The 19,012-nt window shown below is 40.8% G+C and overlaps 2 protein-coding genes across 2 annotated transcripts in view; one reads left to right on the top strand and one right to left on the bottom strand.

Annotated features, from left to right (window-relative positions):
• The window catches only part of rassf3 (Ras association domain family member 3), a 33,176-nt gene extending 28,756 nt beyond the window's left edge, over positions 1 to 4,420 (top strand). Inside the window, exons 6-7 of the mRNA XM_088988579.1 lie at positions 460 to 575; positions 2,113 to 4,420. Coding sequence (XP_088844705.1) covers positions 460 to 575; positions 2,113 to 2,265 — 269 coding nt within the window. The 3' untranslated portion in view covers positions 2,266 to 4,420. The remainder of the gene's footprint in view (positions 1 to 459; positions 576 to 2,112) is intronic.
• A 648-nt stretch (positions 4,421 to 5,068) lies between these two features.
• gnsa (glucosamine (N-acetyl)-6-sulfatase a) lies at positions 5,069 to 18,902 on the bottom strand. Its single transcript, XM_088988570.1, has 14 exons — positions 18,495 to 18,902; positions 16,853 to 16,912; positions 16,570 to 16,776; positions 16,435 to 16,500; positions 16,204 to 16,302; positions 14,184 to 14,351; positions 14,026 to 14,108; positions 13,842 to 13,960; positions 12,334 to 12,437; positions 12,143 to 12,244; positions 11,955 to 12,065; positions 10,244 to 10,354; positions 10,021 to 10,181; positions 5,069 to 6,463 (listed from the first exon to the last, which is right to left on the bottom strand). Exons 1-14 carry the CDS (start codon positions 18,885 to 18,887, stop codon positions 6,388 to 6,390), a joined length of 1,860 nt encoding a protein of 619 aa, XP_088844696.1. The 5' UTR covers positions 18,888 to 18,902; the 3' UTR covers positions 5,069 to 6,387.
• Positions 18,903 to 19,012: the final 110 nt, after the last annotated feature.

The following is a 19,012-nucleotide window of genomic DNA, read 5'->3' as shown; positions in this document are numbered from 1 at the left end:
TCTTGAAGTAAAAAAAAAAAAAAAAACTAAATAACAAATAATATGACAATACAAAGACAGAGAGTCATTCATTCTTCAACACTTGCTGTACCCTCTTTGTGACATGAAGCAGTTCTAGATGAAAGAGGAGAGGATCAAAGCATTTAAGCAAAGAATACCAATAGATAGCCAGCTAGCTAGCCATATAAATAATAGCTAGCCAGCTAGATAGCCAATACATAGCAAATCGATAGCCAGCTAGGTAGCTAGCTAGGTAGCCAGCTCATTAGAAGAGCTCATTCGAAACCCACCACCCACCACCACCAGGAATATAAATATACTCAACCCGGAAGTAACTCAAAAGGATAGAACGCTAGCTAACTAGCTAATAGATAGCTAATAATAATAATAATAATAATAATAATGAACACAATACAGGTAACATCATATTTGTGTGTGTGTGTGTGTGTGTGTGTGTAGTGTATGTGTGTAAATTGTCAGACGGGGAGCAGCCGCTGTTTCTCCGTCTGGTGGCGGGACCCGACGATGACACGCTTGGTTTCGTCCTGAGGGAACAACAAACCGGTGAAGTTTTGGTAAGGCTTTCAAACCGAGATTGAGTGAGCCATTGTTTTGACGGGAAGTGCTTTGTCGCCCTCTTGTGGCAGCTTTTGCCCATTACTTGGGTTTCTCCACAATACAGTGAAACCTCAACTTACAAACGTAATTGGTTCCCAGACAGAGTGTGTAAGGCGAAGTGTGTATCTCAAAAAAGTTTTTCCCATAGGAAACCATTAAAATGGGAATAATCCGTTCCCGGGTTTCCATAAAAGATACTTTTCAACTAAATAAGCCTTAAAACTACACACAACATACCTTATTTTATGTATAATAAATGTGCTATTGTATTGTAATGAAAGAAATACACTGCATTGTATCATAAAGTCACTTTATTTACATTTGTGATGGTCATTTATGGCTTGATGGAATGGCGTTGGAGGTCGAAGGTCAAAGGGAATTGCTGTTTGGAAAGAGAGGCGCATTACATGAGGACTGTAATTAAAGAAATAAACTACTGTAAAATAAAGTTTTATTGACCTTTTTGATGGTCGTCGATGGCTTATTGAAGGACAGTCACCTTCCATAAGGACTGTTGTGCTGTTCGGTCGCGTGCTTCCGCCGAAGATCACTCCGCCAGCCGTGGTGGGAGTGTATTATGAAAATAGTGCTTATTATAAGGTTTAATTTTCATAATGTTGACGTTTGTAAGATGAAAAGTTTGTACGTTGAGGTGTTTGTAAGTTGAGGTCTCACTGTAATAATAATAATAATAATAATAATAATAATAATAATAATAATAATAATACATTTTATTTCTAAGCGCCTTTCAAAACTTTACAGTCACGGGATAATAACGCATTCACTGCCAGACGATGTGCAAAAAAATGCATCCAGTCCAGTGCCAGGGTTTTTGTCACAGTCACTCAAATTCCAGGACCCACAAAATATTCACTTTTAGGACTACATAAACATTCAATGCGGCGTAAGCAGACCTACCAACTACTTGCCGTAATGAGTACGGTTTTCATGATCCCATTCCGGGTTACGGTTTTTTGAATGAAAATTACGGTTTCCAATCAAAACAATAAGTCAAAAATCTCTTATCGGACAAAAGGACAATCGACGCCTACGGACAAATTGTGTCCATAATCTGTAATATCACTTCAAATGACTTCTACTGAGCGTATTTTCCACCGCATATAGCGATATTTTACGTTTTAAGACTCGCGCTGAATATTCATGAAGTCTTGTTTTTGAGTTAGTGACGATGCCTACCGTGACGTCACGGAAGGAACGCCCCCTGACCGAGAAAGCGACACACAATGCATTTTGGGTACTTTGTTTGGTCTGAAAATTTTGTGTTGATGGCGAAATTAGAAGGAAAACATAAATAACGCGATAGTGAATCGTTGTGTGTTGCACCAAGACTACTATTTGATACTAGTTGACACAAATTCCCAGCAGACAAATCATCCCATTTCGCTTTGTCCTTTAAAACGTAGTAGTAGTTAGTTCTGAGAGGCCATGTTGTCCTCACGGGCATTTCTAATTATACGACTTTTACGCCATCAGTGGGACGCCTTCTCCATCCCGGAGCTGCGCAACTTCCTGCGCATCTTGGACAAAGAGGAGGACGAACAGAAGGAGGCGCTGCTGCGTCGATACAACGTCTACCGACACAGACTGAAGGAGGCGCTGCGACAGGTGCGGGGAGGTGAACCATAAAACTTGAAAGAAAGAACACCAGGAGCATGTCTTGATTATTATTATTATTATTATTATTTTTTTTTTTGTGGCGAAGAAGATTCATATGGACTTTTTGGACTGAATGCGCCACAAAGTTTATTTAATTCCCTTCACGACACCCTGTACAGATTTTATTTTCCTAATTTATATGGGTGGAGCTTTTTCGGCGAAAACAATCACAAAGAGGAGAAAAAAGCAAAGATAGCAAGATGAGAAAGTTGTTTTTGATGGAACAATTTGGGGGCGATCGCCCGACACGTTGAGCGGATTCAGGAAGTAGATAACGCACGATAGAGGAAGTAGATTTTTTTTTTTTTTTTTTTGGGGGTGGTGGTGATAAGCCCACTTAATAGAACGACTTCCAATGTGTCTTTCTTATTTTTGTATCCATTTACAGTGATACCTCGGTTTACGAACCCCTTGGCTTACGAACTTTTCGCTTTACGAACGTTACATTTATGAAAATTTTACCTTGGCGTACGAACTTTTTTCGTACACGGAGCTGCCTCAATGAGTGATGTGTCGTTCGCGAACGAGCCCGTTCTACTAACAACAAAATGGCAGCCGACTGTTTTTGTCCTCTATTCTCCGCCCCCAGTCTTCGGTTAAAGCCACGTGATTGGTCAAGAACGCAGCCGTGAGCGGAGGTGGTTTAAACACTAGAGACAGGCAGACGACAGTGAGAGAGTTTCAACTTTGATAGTTCAAAGTGTAGACTGCAAGGTTAAAATATCCCATCAATCAGGCTCCACAAACAACCCGCACAAACCATCTGTACACTTGATGCAAAAAGCTATCAACCCAGCTAAACAGAATACAATTGATGAGGAACTAGATAAAATTATCGCAGAGAAAGCACCTACAAGGGATCATTCCTCAAGATGGTGAAAGAAGGTAAGTGTTTAATGCTGAGGAAACCGGCCACTCCATTCTATCTAGCCATCAACGACCATCACAAAGGTAAATAAAACGACTTTATTATACACTAAAGTTTATTTCTTTAATTATAATACCATAGCACATTTATTATACATAAAATAAGGTATATTTCGTGTAGTTTTAAGGCTTAGGAAAGTAGAAAATGATGTTTTATGGGGACCTGGGAACGGATTATTCTCATTTTAATGGTTTCCTATGGGAAATTAATATTTGGGTTACACACTTCGTCTGACACACTGTCTGGTAACCAATTAAGTTCGTAAGCCAAGGTATCAGTGTACTTATATTCGCTGTGTCACCAAAGATTATTTTATGGTGTTGCCTGGTGCAAAAAAAAAAAGGAAAAAATAGTAGATAGCAAATATATCGAGTAGAGGTTTATTTAAATTAAATGTCTATTAAACACTGGCTTTACACGGAAGCATCGAATGGTCAAAAGCAAAACGAAGGAGGGCATTATGACATTATGGGATGGTTACAGGCTAGGTCAAGATAACGCGCATTTACGGGATTTATTTATTTTTTTTTTTTTTTTAATGTAATTTTGGATGGTTTTCTTTGCAATTTTTTTTTCATTTTGGCCTTTCTGTGCTTCCGTATTTAATTCCATGGAAAAGTTTAGATGAACTTGACATCAGTTGTATCAACTTCAAGTCTTCTGTTTTTCTTTGTTGGGGGGGGCACTTTAAATGATTGAAATTCAGGGTCAATTGGTTGTTTTTATTATTATTATTATTATTTTGTGCTTTGTACATGATGTTAACCTTTTGTTTTGATTAATTCAAAGCCTATTTTTTTATTTTTTTTTTTGAATGGCTTTCATAGGCAGCCATTTTAGACAGTATACACTGAATCTCTTTTTGTATTACTATGGCAAATGTGATCCAAAGTTTTAGAACCGGACATTCAACAAGTGTGAGACGGAAAGAGACATCCCAATTGTAATCGGCATTGATTTATTGTTGATTTCAAAGTCATATTCAATGAAAGTGTTTTTGTTTGAGAAAGTCCTCTTTTTGACCTCACGGCCACGCCCCCTTCAGCTCCACACGTGAGACTCCCAAGTGGTCAAGTATGAAGTTTTAAGCAACAGGTAAACGTCGCTTAGCCTTTAAAAGAAAACGCAATGTTTAATATAACATTTGTTTTAATATTTAGCGTATGTAATATACGAGTATAAAATATCACAAATCTACTCTACGCCTATATTTTAAGTATTTGATCGTGGTTAAAAGTACTGTATTTCGCGCGTCCTGGGGATTTCGCCCCCACAAATTATACTTTATTTTGAAGGTTATAGGCGGATATGCCTTGCACAAAAAAAATACAGTCTGATCTATTCAGACGGTCTTTCGTTTTCGGATTGCAACAGGACAAACATTTCCAAGTTTTCTCCAAGTAAGTTTTCTCTTTCGTCGTTTGTCCTGTTCTAAACGTGTTTCTTCAAATGAAATCAAAGTGATGTTTTATGACGTTTTACAGCGTGTATTTTTTTCATGGTGCGGAGAATTTTGTCGAAAAGTTGTTTGGGCGACAAACTGGCTTCGCCGAACAATACCCGTATGTCAATACGTATAATATAATAGAATTGAGTCGATATTCTACCCCTAATGTATTGTTTTATAACAATTTAACGATAATTCATTATTTTCTGGTGATTTTTATTCACATATTCGCAGGCATGTCCCGCCTGTTTTTTTAATTCTCCCGGGTTCAACACACCTGATTCTGATGGGCGGCTCATCAGCCAGCTGCGAGGCAGCATTAGAATAGGACAGCCCACCTTGATGACGTATGTCGGATATTTGGTCGACCATTGCCGTAAAAAAAAATATTTAATAAACCACGTTAATATATTTTATTTGCACAAAACCGAGACGAGCGAAAGAGCATTCGGCGACACAAAATACAATTTTTGAGATGAGATTTTGTCTCCTTTCAAAGAACGAATCCGTCTTGCGGATGTTCCATGTCGACGGTGCTCTTTCCAGCAAAGGTACCTGTACTTTCCTTGAATCTTTTCACAGTTAGGGAACGTTTTTTTTTATCACCCTGTCACCTTAAGACATCGCTTCTCAACTTTCAGAAAAAAAAAATCCCCATTCAGTCTTCCAGAATCCATTTTTTATACGAAAAAAAAAAAATCAGTAGCAAAATGAGAGCAAAAACGTTCAGTCAATCACAGTCAAAAAGTGACACTTTCCCTTTCACTTCTGAACAGTGCAACAAAATTACTCTAGGGTCGATTTTAATGTGTGCAAGGTGAGTAAAACCGAGTCCAGGAGGGTGGTATCAGACATCCCGGGGCTGTACTCTAAAGTATGACATTTGGATTACTTTTGTGTGCCATAACACTATATACAGTGAGACCTTAACTTACAAACACCTCAACTTACAAACTTTTTGTCTTACAAACGTCAAATTTCTGAAAGTTAAACCTTATAATAAGCACTATTTTCATAATACACAACCACCACGGCTGGCGGAGTGATCTTCGGCGGAAGCACACGACCGAACAGCACCAGAGGTTAAGTAACCAACAGTCCTTATGGAAGGTGACTCTCATTCCATAAGCCATCAACGACCATCAAAAAAAGTAAATAAAACTTTATTTTACAGCATTTTTTATTAATTTCTTTAATTACAGTCCTCATGTAATGCGCCTCTCTTTCCAAACAGCAATTCCCTTTGACCTCCAACGCCATTCCATCAAGCCATAAATGACCATCACAAATGTAAATAAAGTGACTTTATGATGCAATGCAGTGTATTTCTTTCATTATAATACAATAGCACATTTATTATACATAGAATAAGGTATGTTGTGTGTAGTTTTAAGGCTTATTTAGTTAAAAACTATATTTTATGGAAACCCGGGAACGGATCATTCCCATTTTAATGGTTTCCTATGGGATTTTTTTTTTTGAGATACACACTTTTCGCCTTACACACTCTGTCAGGGAACCAATTAAGTTCGTAAGTTGAGGTCTCACTGTATAATAATAATAAAAAGCAGATGTCAAACACACAAACTCCACAATGATGCTAATGCAGCTTTTCTTTGTTTGTTTTTTTTCCTAGCCAGTGGGTGGCAAGGAACCTTTCACAGGAAAGCAAGGCAGCAAGAGGGGTGATGGGGGGGGGGGGGTCCTCAGTTCGTTTTCACTTCATCTTCTGTCGCAGCGTGCTCAACTTCCATTTGTGGCTGCCAAACATCTGGCGGGGCTCAAATTTGAAGCTGATGAGAAAACAAAACGGGTGAGTGGCAAAATATATTTCGATTTTGTTTTTAGTCTTCGTGTGGATGAATTCAACATAACTGGAAGGGAATATGATATTACACGAGGTTGTCATGCTTTTTTTTTTTTAAGTACTGTGATTGGTTGGAAATCAGTTCAGGGTTTCCTTGTGAGGAGAGGCGGATCAGAAAATGGATGGCTGGATTAAGTACAAAAATAATTTCATGCGAAAAGCTCCAAATGCAAATATATTGAACTGCTCAACGCTACATAAAAATGTACTATAGTGCAAATCAGACAGCATGGAAAGCAAAAGGCTTCATTGTAGTTTCTTTTGATTTTTTTTTTAACTCATTCACTGCCAAACAATGTGTAAAAATGTGTCCACTCCAGTGCCAGGGTTTTTGTCATTTTCATTTCTATTCCAGCACCCACAGAATACAGGTAACACCCGATTTACGACTTCTGTTCCGACCAAACGGTCGTAAGTCAAAATGGTCGCAAGTCGAAATACATTCAAAATGTTAAATGGAGATTCGGAGGCTAAATGACCCGCAAACTCCGCCCCTCTGGTGTAATCACACGGTCGATTGCTGTGCGAGAGTGAGATGCTGGCTGGCTGGCCATTTCGTATAATCAAAATTTTAAAAATAGGGTCTCGTGGTCATAAGTACGGGTGGTCGTAAGTAGAGCCGGTCGTAAGTAGAGCCGGTTGAAAGTCGGATGTTACCTGTATTGAGTTTTAGGACTACATAAACATTCAATACTGTGTTAGAAACATTATCAGAAGAAATTAGTTAATTCTTAAATTATATGGGTCTGGAGTTACCTGAGCTTGAAATGGGGGTGGCTGTACAAAATACAATACATACATATTGATTTATATAGCGCTTTAACAACAGCTGAAACTAACGAAGCGCTAACATGGACAAAAGGCAAAATGCTGCCCCTTCGTGGAAGAGAAAAACATTGCCAGAGGTCTGACCGGCGCTTTATCGACACCCCCCGCAAGAAAAAGAAAACAGCCTGAACAAATTCGGGAATGGCAGCGAATGAGTTAACAAGCTTTGTCTATTTTTTTTAGGGTGTGAGTGTGTGAGCAAAATCAGAATTTTGAATTGAAATTTGAAAAATGGTCAATTAGTGCTTCAAACAAGCTGACAGAAAATAAGATACATTGAGTGAACGCGTGGGCGCTTGTGGCTGCCGCTGCTCAACCGCAGAAAAATATATCCTAACTGTAAAATGTCCTTGGGAGTTTTGAAAGGCGCTTATAAATGAAATTATTATTATTATCATATTTTATTTGTCATATGTTAGCAGTGTATGTATTAAATAGCAGCGATTCTTTTGCACGCCACTAGAGGGAGACTGCGGCGCACATTTTATAATAATAATAATAATAATAATACATTCATTTTCTAAGCGCCTTTCAAAACTCTCAAGGTCACTTTACAGTCACAAAATCGTTTTTTTTCCTGCGGGTGAACAGCGGCAGCCACATGCGCCAGCGTTCACTCAATCCGGAAGTAACTCAAATAGATAGAAAGCTCGCTAGCTAGCTAGCAGATAGCTAATAGATAGCCATCTTTATAGACAGTTAGCTAACTAGCTAGATAGACAGATAGCAATAATAATAAATTTCATTTCTAAGCGCATTTCAAAACTCTCAAGGACGCTTTACAGTCACTGGATTTTTTTGGGGGTTTGTGCGGGTGAGCAGCGGCAGCCACATGCGCCAGCGTTCACTCAACCCGGAAGTAACTCAAATAGATTGAAAGCTAGCTAGCTAGCCAGCAGATAGCTAATAGATAGCCAGCTTTATAGACAGTTAGCTAACTAGCTAGATAGATAGCAATAATAATAATAATAATAATAATAATAATAATAATAATAATACATTTAATTTCTAAGCGCATTTCAAAACTCTCAAGGACACTTTACAGTCACTGGATTTTTTTGGGGGTTTTGTGCGGGTGAGCAGCGGCAGCCACATGCGCCAGCGTTCACTCAACCCGGAAGTAACTCAAATAGATAGAAAGCTAGCTAGCTAGCCAGCAGATAGCTAATAGATAGCCAGCTTTATAGACAGTTAGCTAACTAGCTAGATAGATAGCAATAATAATAATACATTTAATTTCTAAGCGCATTTCAAAACTCTCAAGGACGCTTTACAGTCACTGGATTTTTTTTGGGGGGGTTTGTGTGGGTGAGCAGCGGCAGCCACATGCGCCAGCGTTCACTCAACCCGGAAGTAACTCAAATAGATAGAAAGCTCGCTAGCTAGCCAGCAGATAGCTAATAGATAGCCAGCTTTATAGACAGTTAGCTAACTAGCTAGCTAGATAGCAATAATAATAATAATAATAATAATAATACATTTAATTTCTAAGCGCATTTCAAAACTCTCAAGGACACTTTACAGTCACTGGATTTTTTTGGGGGTTTGTGCGGGTGAGCAGCGGCAGCCACATGCGCCAGCGTTCACTCAACCCGGAAGTAACTCAAATAGATTGAAAGCTAGCTAGCTAGCCAGCAGATAGCTAATAGATAGCCAGCTTTATAGACAGTTAGCTAACTAGCTAGATAGATAGCAATAATAATAATAATAATAATAATAATAATAATAATAATACATTTAATTTCTAAGCGCATTTCAAAACTCTCAAGGACACTTTACAGTCACTGGATTTTTTTGGGGGTTTGTGCGGGTGAGCAGCGGCAGCCACATGCGCCAGCGTTCACTCAACCCGGAAGTAACTCAAATAGATAGAAAGCTCGCTAGCTAGCCAGCAGATAGCTAATAGATAGCCAGCTTTATAGACAGTTAGCTAACTAGCTAGATAGATAGCAATAATAATAATAATAATAATAATAATAATAATAATAATACATTTAATTTCTAAGCGCATTTCAAAACTCTCAAGGACACTTTACAGTCACTGGATTTTTTTGGGGGTTTGTGCGGGTGAGCAGCGGCAGCCACATGCGCCAGCGTTCACTCAACCCGGAAGTAACTCAAATAGATAGAAAGCTCGCTAGCTAGCTAGCAGATAGCTAATAGATAGCCAGCTATATAGACAGTTAGCTAACTAGCTAGATAGCTAGACAGATAGCAATAATAATAATAATAATAATAATACATTTAATTTCTAAGCGCATTTCAAAACTCTCAAGGACGCTTTACAGTCACTGGATTTTTTTGGGGGGGGTTTGTGCGGGTGAGCAGCGGCAGCCACATGCGCCAGCGTTCACTCAACCCGGAAGTAACTCAAATAGATAGAAAGCTCGCTAGCTAGCCAGCAGATAGCTAATAGATAGCCAGCTATATAGACAGTTAGCTAACTAGCTAGATAGCTAAACAGATAGCAATAATAATAATAACACATTTAATTTCTACGCGCATTTCAAAACTCTCAAGGACGCTTTACAGTCACTGGATTTTTTTTTTTTTTTTTTTTTTTTTTGGTTTGTGTGTGTGAGCAGCGGCAGCCATTCGTGCCAGCGTTCACTCTCACCCATCCCCAGGTGTTGTCATGTTATTTTGTAAACACACCGACTGTCATAGACGCCAGGCGTGCGGCACGCTTGCCCCGCGCACGATTGCAGCATCATGAGCCGATGGTTCATTTTCTCCAGGACTTCCTGGTCGATGGTCTTGGCGATGTTGTTGAGCTGGAAGGGGTCCGCCGTCAGGTTGTAGACCTCCACGAACACCTGCCGCCAAACGCGGGGAACGTCACTCCGGGAAAAAAAAAAAAAAATGAAAAAGGTAGTACCTCGTTGTCGTCAAACTCGCAGTATTGTAGGTTGGCTGAGGGCGCCACGGTGCGTACGCAGGCGTACGTGTTGTTGTACGAGTCCTCGCATACGCAGTCGGGGAAGCACTCCTAGAGATGCGGGTGCGAGGGGGGGGGGGGGGGGACACACGTAAAATTCAAAGTATCAAAGTACAAATGGCTTCATTTTGCTCCGCTAAATTCGTTGGCTAGCACAAAAGTAAAAACTGTGAGGGGGGAAACAATGCCCAAACTAATAATAATAATAATAATAATACATTTCATAAGCGCCTTTTAAAACTCTGAAGGTCACTTTACAGTCACAGGGTAAGTGTTCGCTCGTAGCGTTCACTCAACCCGGAAGTAACTCAAATAGATAGACAGCTAATAGCTTGATAGACAGATAGCTAATCGATCAGTCACAGGATAGGTAGCTAGATCAATAGAGAGCCAATAGATATCAAATAGCTAGGTAACTAGATAGATGGCTAAGTAGCTCAAATGAATAGAAAGCTAGCTAGCTAATAGACAGCTAATAGCTCGATAGGTAGATAGCTAATAGATAGCAAATAGATGATAATAATAATAATAATAATAATACATTTCATTTCTAAGCGCCTTTCAAAACTCTCAAGGATACTTTACAGTCACAGGATAGGTAGCTAGATCAATAGAGAGCCAATAGACATCAAATAGCTAGGTAACTAGATAGATGGCTAAGTAGCTCAAATAAATAGAAAGCTAGCTAGCTAATAGACAGCTAATAGCTCGATAGATAGATAGCAAATAGATAATAATAATAATAATAATAATACATTTCATTTCTAAGCGCCTTTCAAAACTCTCAAGGATACTTTACAGTCACAGGGTAAGTGTTTTTCTGTGGGTGAGCCGCGGCAGCTACGCACACCAGCGTTCACTCAACCCGGAAGTAACTCAAATAGATAGACAGCTAATAGCTCGATAGACAGATAGCTAATCGATCAGTCACAAGATAGGTAGCTAGATCAATAGAGAGCCAATAGATATCAAATAGCTAGGTAACTAGATAGATGGCTAAGTAGCTCAAATAAATAGAAAACTAGCTAGCTAATAGACAGCTAATAGCTCGATAGATAGATAGCTAATAGATAGCAAATAGATGATAATAATAATAATAATAATACATTTCATTTCTAAGCGCCTTTCAAAACTCTCAAGGATACTTTACAGTCACAGGATAGGTAGCTAGATCAATAGATAGCCAATACGTATCAAATAGCTAGCTGGCTAGATAGCTAGCTAGATAAATAGATAGCTAAGTAACTCAAATAGATATAAAGCTAGCTAGCTAATAGACAGCCAATAGCTTGATAGATAGATAGCTAATAGATAGCAAATAAATAATAATAATACATTTTCATTTCGAAGTGCTATTAGCTAGCTATTTATTTATCTAGCTATCTATCTAGTTAGCTAGCTATTTGCTATCTATTGATCTAGCTACCTATCCTGTGACTAAAGTGTCCTTGAGAGTTTTGAAAGGCGCTTAGAAATGAAATGTATTATTATTATCTATTTGCTATCTATTAGCTGTCTATTAGCAAGCTAGCTTTCTATCTATTTGAGTTACTTCGCTATCTATTTATCTAGCTAGCTATTTGCTATATATTGTCCTCTGACTGTAAAGTCTCCTTGACCGGTCAGATGATGTAAAGTGCCAAGTCCTTACGGATACTCCGGGGCCCAGCAGAGGGCAAGCGGGGTCAGAAATATTACGTCCTTCTCCTTCGTACTCCACCAAGATGTCACTCCTCCAAGAGCTGCCGTTGGTTTTGCCTTCCTGAAAGTCACACCAGTCGGACATGGTTCTCGTCCTCCACCTTTTGGACGACGAACTCGGCGGCGGCGGCGGCTCACCAGAACGGCCCGGAAGGAGCTCCCATCCATCTCCGTCTTGCTGACGTCGAGTCCCGCCAGGTCCAAGATGGTCGGGCCCAGGTCCACATTAGCCACCAGAAACTGCCAGAGTAAAAAAATTAGAATGTGACGTTTTCTTTCTCCTCCCCCACGAAAGAAAGGGTTGGAAAAAGACTCGGTGAGCGAATCACCTGGCTGGTCTGGCCGCCTTTGATGTTTGGTCCTCGCACCAGGAGAGGAACGCGGATGTCGAACTCGTACAGCTGCCGCTTGTCCAGAGGGAGAGAAAACTGACCTGCGGGTAAGCAGAAACTGGATTTTCATAATAATAATAATAATACATTTCATTTTTAAGCGCCTTTCAAAACTCTCAAGGTCACTTTACAGTCACAGGATACGTTTTTCTGTGGGTAAGCAGAGGCAGCCACATGCGCCAGTGTTCACTCAACCCAGAATAACTCAAATAGATAAAGTTAGCTAGCTAGCTAATAGATAACTAATAGCTAGTTAGCTGTCTAGCCAGCTAGATAGCTAATAGATAGCAAATCAATAGATCGCTAGGTAGCCAGCTAGATAGCAAATAGATAGCTAGCGAGTTAGACAGCTAGGTTGCCAGCTAGATAGCTAGGTTGCCAGCTAGGTAGCCAGCTAGACAGCTACATAGGTAGCCAGCTAGACAGCTCGCTAAGTAGCCAGCTAGACACCTAGCTAGGTTGCCAGCTAGACAGCTAGCTAGGTATCCAGCTAGACAGCTAGCTAGGTAGCGAGCTAGACAGCTAGCTAGATAGTTAGCTAATAGATAACTAATAGATAGCTAGTTAGCTATCTAGCCAGCTAGATAGCTAATAGATAGCAAATCAATAGATTGCTAGGTAGCCAGCTAGATAGCAAATAGATAGCCAGCTAGATAGCAAATAGATAGCGAGCGAGATAGCCAGCTAGATTACCAGTTAGACAGCTAGGTTGCCAGCTAGATAGCGAGGTTGCCAGCTAGACACCCAGCTAGGTAGCCAGCTAGACAGCTACATAGGTAGTTAGCTAGCTAGCTAATAGATAACTAATAGATAGCTAGTTAGCTATCTAGCCAGCTAGATAGCTAATAGATAGCAAATCAATAGATTGCTAGGTAGCCAGCTAGATAGCCAGCTAGATAGCAAATAGATAGCTAGCGAGATAGCCAGCTAGATTACCAGTTAGACAGCTAGGTTGCCAGCTAGACACCCAGCTAGGTAGCCAGCTAGACAGCTCGCTAAGTAGCCAGCTAGACACCTAGCTAGGTTGCCCGCTAGACACCTAGCTAGGTTGCCAGCTAGACACCTAGCTAGGTGTCCAGCTAGACAGCTAGCTAGGTAGCCAGCTAGGTAGATAGCAAACTAGATTGTTAGCTAGGTTTTTCTGTTTTTCTGTGAGTGAGCAGCGGCAGCCACACTCGCCAGCGTTCACTCAACCCAGACGTAACTCAAATAGATAGAAAGCTAGCTAGCTAATAGTCATATTATTAGTAGGTAGCCAGCTAGGTCAAGTGAGCAACATGGTGTGAACAGACCGGGAAGGACCCATTGTCTATATTGTAGACATCCACCAAAAAGAAGTTTGTTTTTCATATTTTAGTGGCATATCAGTTTTTATTTCATTTTTATTTTTTTTTTTTTACTGGCACGGATAATGTGACATGCTTAGTTCGGCCTACGAGTGTTACCCGTGTGGTATCCGTTATCCGAAGTGAAGAAGACATAGGTGTTGTCCAATTCTCCTCTGGCCTCCAAGTTGCTGATGATCTTCTCCACCAGGTCATCCACCGACAGCAATGTCCGCCATCTGCGCGCACAGTGCGGCGTTAAACAAAGCAGACCCCCCCCGGAGCCTCGGCGGCTGCGACGCACCGCTTCCTAAAGGCGTCGTCGAGGACGCCGATGGACGAGTTGCTCATGGGCGTCTTAGCCTGTCGGATCAGCCAGTGTTTGTCCTGCGGCGAACACACGATAATGAAAAACGTGTATTGGCGAGTCGTCCGACCTGACCCGACCCGACCCGACCCGACCTTGCCGTGGACGTTGAAGTTGGGATCCCTGGGTGCTTTGGTGTTGTTGAAGCGGTTCCGGTACTGAGGGGCCGCCGTCCACGGTGAGTGTGGCGCCGGCGTTGACACCATCATGAAGAAAGGCTCGTAGCTAGATTTGGACCGCAGGAAGTTCAGCGACATGTTTGCCTGTGACACATGTTATACCTTGTCATCTATCAAACAAATACAGCGATACCTCCGTTTACAAACGAACTTTTCGCCTCGCAAACATTAAATTTGCTAGCATATAGTCTTGACTGACGAACTCATTTTCGGCGGATGAACACCAAACCACATTGTCGAACAACCGCTGGAAGAGGACTAGTTTTCCCACACACACACCCTTTTTTTAGTGCAGACCTGGTTTGTTATCAAGTGAAGTATTTTTGTTATTATGGGACCGAAAAAGACCCCACCACAGGCTAGTGTTAAACCGAAGAAGACACAAAAGAAAATTACCGTCGAGAAGAAGAAGGAGATGATCGAAAAACACGAACGAGGTGTGCGTTTGTGTGACTTAGCGTCCCAGTACCATTACGCTAAGTCGACCATTGCTACCATTCTCAAGAACAAGGAAGCTATTTAGGGTGCGTGTGTGGCTAAGGGCGTTTCTGTGTTGTCTAAGCAACGGTCTCAGGCAATAAAAGAGGTTGAAAAACGTCTGTTGATTTGGATTAACGAAAAGCAGCGAGCGGGGGACGGTGTGAGTGAGGGTAACTCCCTCGCTCGCTCCTTCCTCCTCCCACTCCATACCATCTACCATCAAGGTAAATAAAATGACTTTATTATATAGTACAGTTTATTTCTTTAATTATAATACAATAGCACATTTATTATACATAAAATAAGGTATATTGTGTGTAGTTTTAAGGCTTATTTCGTAGAAAAGTATGTTTTACAGGGACCTGGGAACAGATTATTCTCATTTTAATTGTTTCTTATGGGAAATAAATGTTTGGAAGACGAACTTTTCGCCATACACTTTTTTGGGAACCAATTAAGTTCGTAAGCTGAGGTATCACTGTATATAAAAAAAAACATCATCATAACATTTGTTTTTTTTCAATATGACACATTCAAATTTAGCATTTTTAATACATACAGTAGAATTAACTTTAAGAAAAACGTCCATATTAGTAGTCAGGGCCTTGGAATGTATGTCGAGGAAAAGGTTTCTTCAGCAGTATTTCTTTGAAGGTGTCGGACGTTTCGCTCCTCATCCGAAGAGCTTCGTCAGCAAACCAAAGTTGTGCTGGTAACCCTGGCATTATATACCTAATAGACAGAGGTGGCAGTGCCAGACCTCTGCTCTGATAGGTCCCCGGTCTAAGGTTAAGGAAGCAATGCTAGTGGGAGATAGGGCCACAGTTACCAGCATAACTTTGGTTTTTCTGATGAAGCTCTTCAAATGAGGAGCAAAACGTCCGACACCTTCAAAGAAGTACAGTGAGACCTCAACTTACGAACTTAATTGGTTCCCAGACAGAGTGTGTAAGGCGAAAAGTGTGTATCTCAAAAAAAAAAAAATCCACAGGAAACCATTAAAATGGGAATAATCCGTTCCCGGGTTTCCATAAAATATACTTTTCAACTAAATAAGCCTTAAAATTACACACAACATACCTTAATCTATGTATAATAAATGTGCTATTGTATTGTAATTAAAGGAATACACTACACCGTATAATAAAGTCACTTTATTTACATTTGTGACGGTCATTTATGGCTTGATGGAATGGCGTTGGAGGTCAAAGGGAATCGCTGTTTGGAAAGAGAGGCACATTACATGAGGACTGTTGATAACTTAACCTCGGGTGCTCTTCGGTCGTGTGCTTCCGCCGAAGATCACTCCGCCAGTCGTGGTGGGTGTGTATTATGAAAATAGTGCTTATTATAAGGTTTAATTTTCAGAAATTTGAAGTTTGTGAGTTGAGGTGTTTGTAAGTTGAGGTCTCACTGTACAGATGATGGCTGATTATTATTATTATTTTTTTTTTACCAGCACGTCAGTCAGGTAATCCTTGCTGTAGTCTTCTCCATGTTTCTGAGGCTTGCCGTTCACCGACAGGGTGTAATTGTAGTACTTTGAATTTTTCTCCTAGTGGGCGGGGTAATGCACATGACAGTCATCGTGAGAAGACTCACCAACGGTTTGGCAAAATGAGGCTTTAGACTGCAATTTCTACTGAAAATATTTGTTGCGAAGCCTTCTCCGCAAAAATATTATTACCAGTCCGACCCAGTAGCTCCAGCCCGGAGGAACATGCTCCACACCGCCTGCTTTGGTGTGTCCATACTGGTGACACAAAGCATTAGGCGTGAAAATTCACGCTTCGGACCATTGAAAGGTGGGCGAGGAGCTCACCTGGTTGAGGTACTTTCCGGCAAAAAAGGTTTGGTAACCGGCGAGGTTTTTGAGCAGAGCCGGGAAGGTGTGCGCCTCCTGACTCTTTTGCCAAGCGCCGCTGCTGCAGTTGCCCTCCAGCGTGTTGTTGGTGACGTGATGGTTGTGCGGGTATTTTCCCGTCAGGACGCTGGCGCGGCTGGGGCAGCATAGCGGACTGGCTACGAACTAGCGATGGAAGAGGAACGCCGTGTAGAAACGGCGTCTGTATTTTTGTACCTTGTGATGCTGCGGACTTACTTACCGCGTTTGTGAACGAGATGCCTGCATCCCCGATGAGTTTCTTGGTCTTGTTGAGTGGAGTCTAAGGAGAAATATGGCGGAAGGTTTATGTGTGAAGCGCCAGAGTGTAGACGCGTGATTGGATAATAGCAAAGATGTCATTTGTGTGCAGTGGTGGGCCGTGTATGTCGCTCCTAGGCTTTCAGTAGTGATTTGATTGAATCGATCAGCTGTGAGTGCGGTGTGATATTACTACACGTCCGCTAGGCTAGAGGATGTCATTGGCCAGGGAATAACTTAAAGGACAACCGACGTCACTTTTTTGTTTTTTAACTGACATCAGAAAAACGTTTGATAGCATCTAAAATACCCAAAACACGCAGTATGATATTTTTCGTCAAATGCAAAACACCAATCAAAATGACTTCAAGTGTCCAAAATTGGGCATTTTCAGAAAGTCCCGCCCCCAGTTCGTGACGTCACACCAATATTGCTGGAGAATCCAAAGAATGGCTTCAGATTCGGAGAATATGCTTTCTTGTCACACATCCAGTTATGAGTATGATTCAAATAGTTCTGAAGAGGAAAGCATACATGTTTGCAATCAATTAAAGAATTTATTCCATGCCATTTTGAGGCAACATTGGGGCAACAATGGATCATCAGAAAAGAGGCACAAAATGGCCACCTCCGCTTCCACAGGCTGATAAATTCCTCATATGGAGCTTGGACTCCCTCTTCTGGCGGCTTTTGGGTGCAACACGGTTCTCAGACCAAACATGTACAGCAAAATACATTGAAGTGATGGAAGGACGCTACAATGCGTCTTTTTTACTGTCAGGGGGCGGTCCTTTTATGACGTCACGTACTGACTCGTCACCAACTCAACAACAAGACTTCCTGAATATTCAGAGCGAGTCTTAAAACGTAACATATAGCTATATGCGGTGGAATCTTATGAAAATACGCCCAGTAGAAGTCATTTGAAGCCATTTTACAAATTATGGACACAACTTGTCCGAAGACGTCGGTTGTCCTTTAAATATTGTACTGTGATTAAACTGTTTGAATTTTCACTATGAATGTGTGGATTCACCCTGGTAACAAATGATGGCTGAAATGTGATTGGTTCAATGATTAAATACGAAAACACACATCTGGAAGCAGCGCAACAAGGGAAAAGCAATGAAAGGAAGTTGAAAGAAAATTTTGAATTATTTAATAAGAATTCATGGACAAAATATCATTCATATTAGTGTGTGATTCTGATATTTTTAGGCCAGCAGAGAAGGCCTTGCAGGCCCTGATGGCCCACCACTGTATGTAATTTGGACTCGTCTTTTCTTTATTATGTCATGGATGTTGAAACGGGTTAAACCGACAAGCAGTACTTCTATTTCGTCTCCAATGAAATTAGTTGAAAACATAAATACTGTATGTCTGGGATACTCCTTTTAATGATTACTTGCTCAAGTTTTAGGGTTTCTCACCTAGAAACTACCAATATGTTTCTGTTTATTTCTCCATAGAGAAAGAAACGAACCGAATTTGTATTGTATTAAATTAAAAAGTAATCGTATTTATTTTTTTCATTGAAACATGGTGGGTGTCCGCTCGACAGCCGCCCAACAATACAACACGCACATAGGGCATAATTTTCTCACCATGCCCCCCATGGCGACGTCCAAGTCGTCGGTAAGGATCAGAAGGATGTTCGGTTTCCGATACGATTTGGCAAAAACTCCACGATCGCTCGCGATCGTGACGCAGATGAAGAGACACTTGATCCACAAACGCGACATTTTTGCCACCAAAATCTGGACGACGGGCCCAAAAGACGCGCGGCACACGGTGCTGTCGCGACGTGGAAAAAGAACCTCTGGTGCGTTGTTCTTATCAAAACAAACTGACGATATCAATGTTTTGACCGACCCTTGACTTCCGGTTTCACGAGTCACGCGGTGTTTGACTACGGAAGCCTTGAGGTTAATGGTTGTGCGATAGTTTTGTAAAGTACTGTGTACACAACTAATATAAGTTTTCATGCCAGAATACATAATACATAAACGACTTTCGGTTGCGTTGTTCTGTCTATCTGTGTGTTTTTTTTTAAATTCATTTGTAATAATGTCTTTATTTTTTTAAATCAAGTAAAAACAGTAAACAAACCCAGCACCAACAC

The sequence above is a fragment of the Hippocampus bargibanti genome, linkage group LG22 (genome assembly GCF_051943395.1).
Source record: "Hippocampus bargibanti isolate YZ-2025 linkage group LG22, ASM5194339v1, whole genome shotgun sequence".
Lineage (NCBI taxonomy): Eukaryota > Metazoa > Chordata > Actinopteri > Syngnathiformes > Syngnathidae > Hippocampus > Hippocampus bargibanti.
This window is presented reverse-complemented; position numbering and strand designations above follow the sequence as displayed.

Bases quoted from the DNA above. Each gene is read 5' to 3' on its own strand.
- gnsa (XM_088988570.1), bottom strand. From the start codon at position 18,887: ATGTATTCTGGCATGAAAACTTATATTAGTTGTGTACACAGTACTTTA. The intron at 12,438-13,841 runs GTAACACTCGTA...GCTTACCCGCAG, and splicing joins GGATAACGGATACCACACGG to GTCAGTTTTCTCTCCCTCTG. The intron at 12,066-12,142 runs GTGAGCCGCCGC...TGTGACTTTCAG, and splicing joins GCTCCTTCCGGGCCGTTCTG to GAAGGCAAAACCAACGGCAG.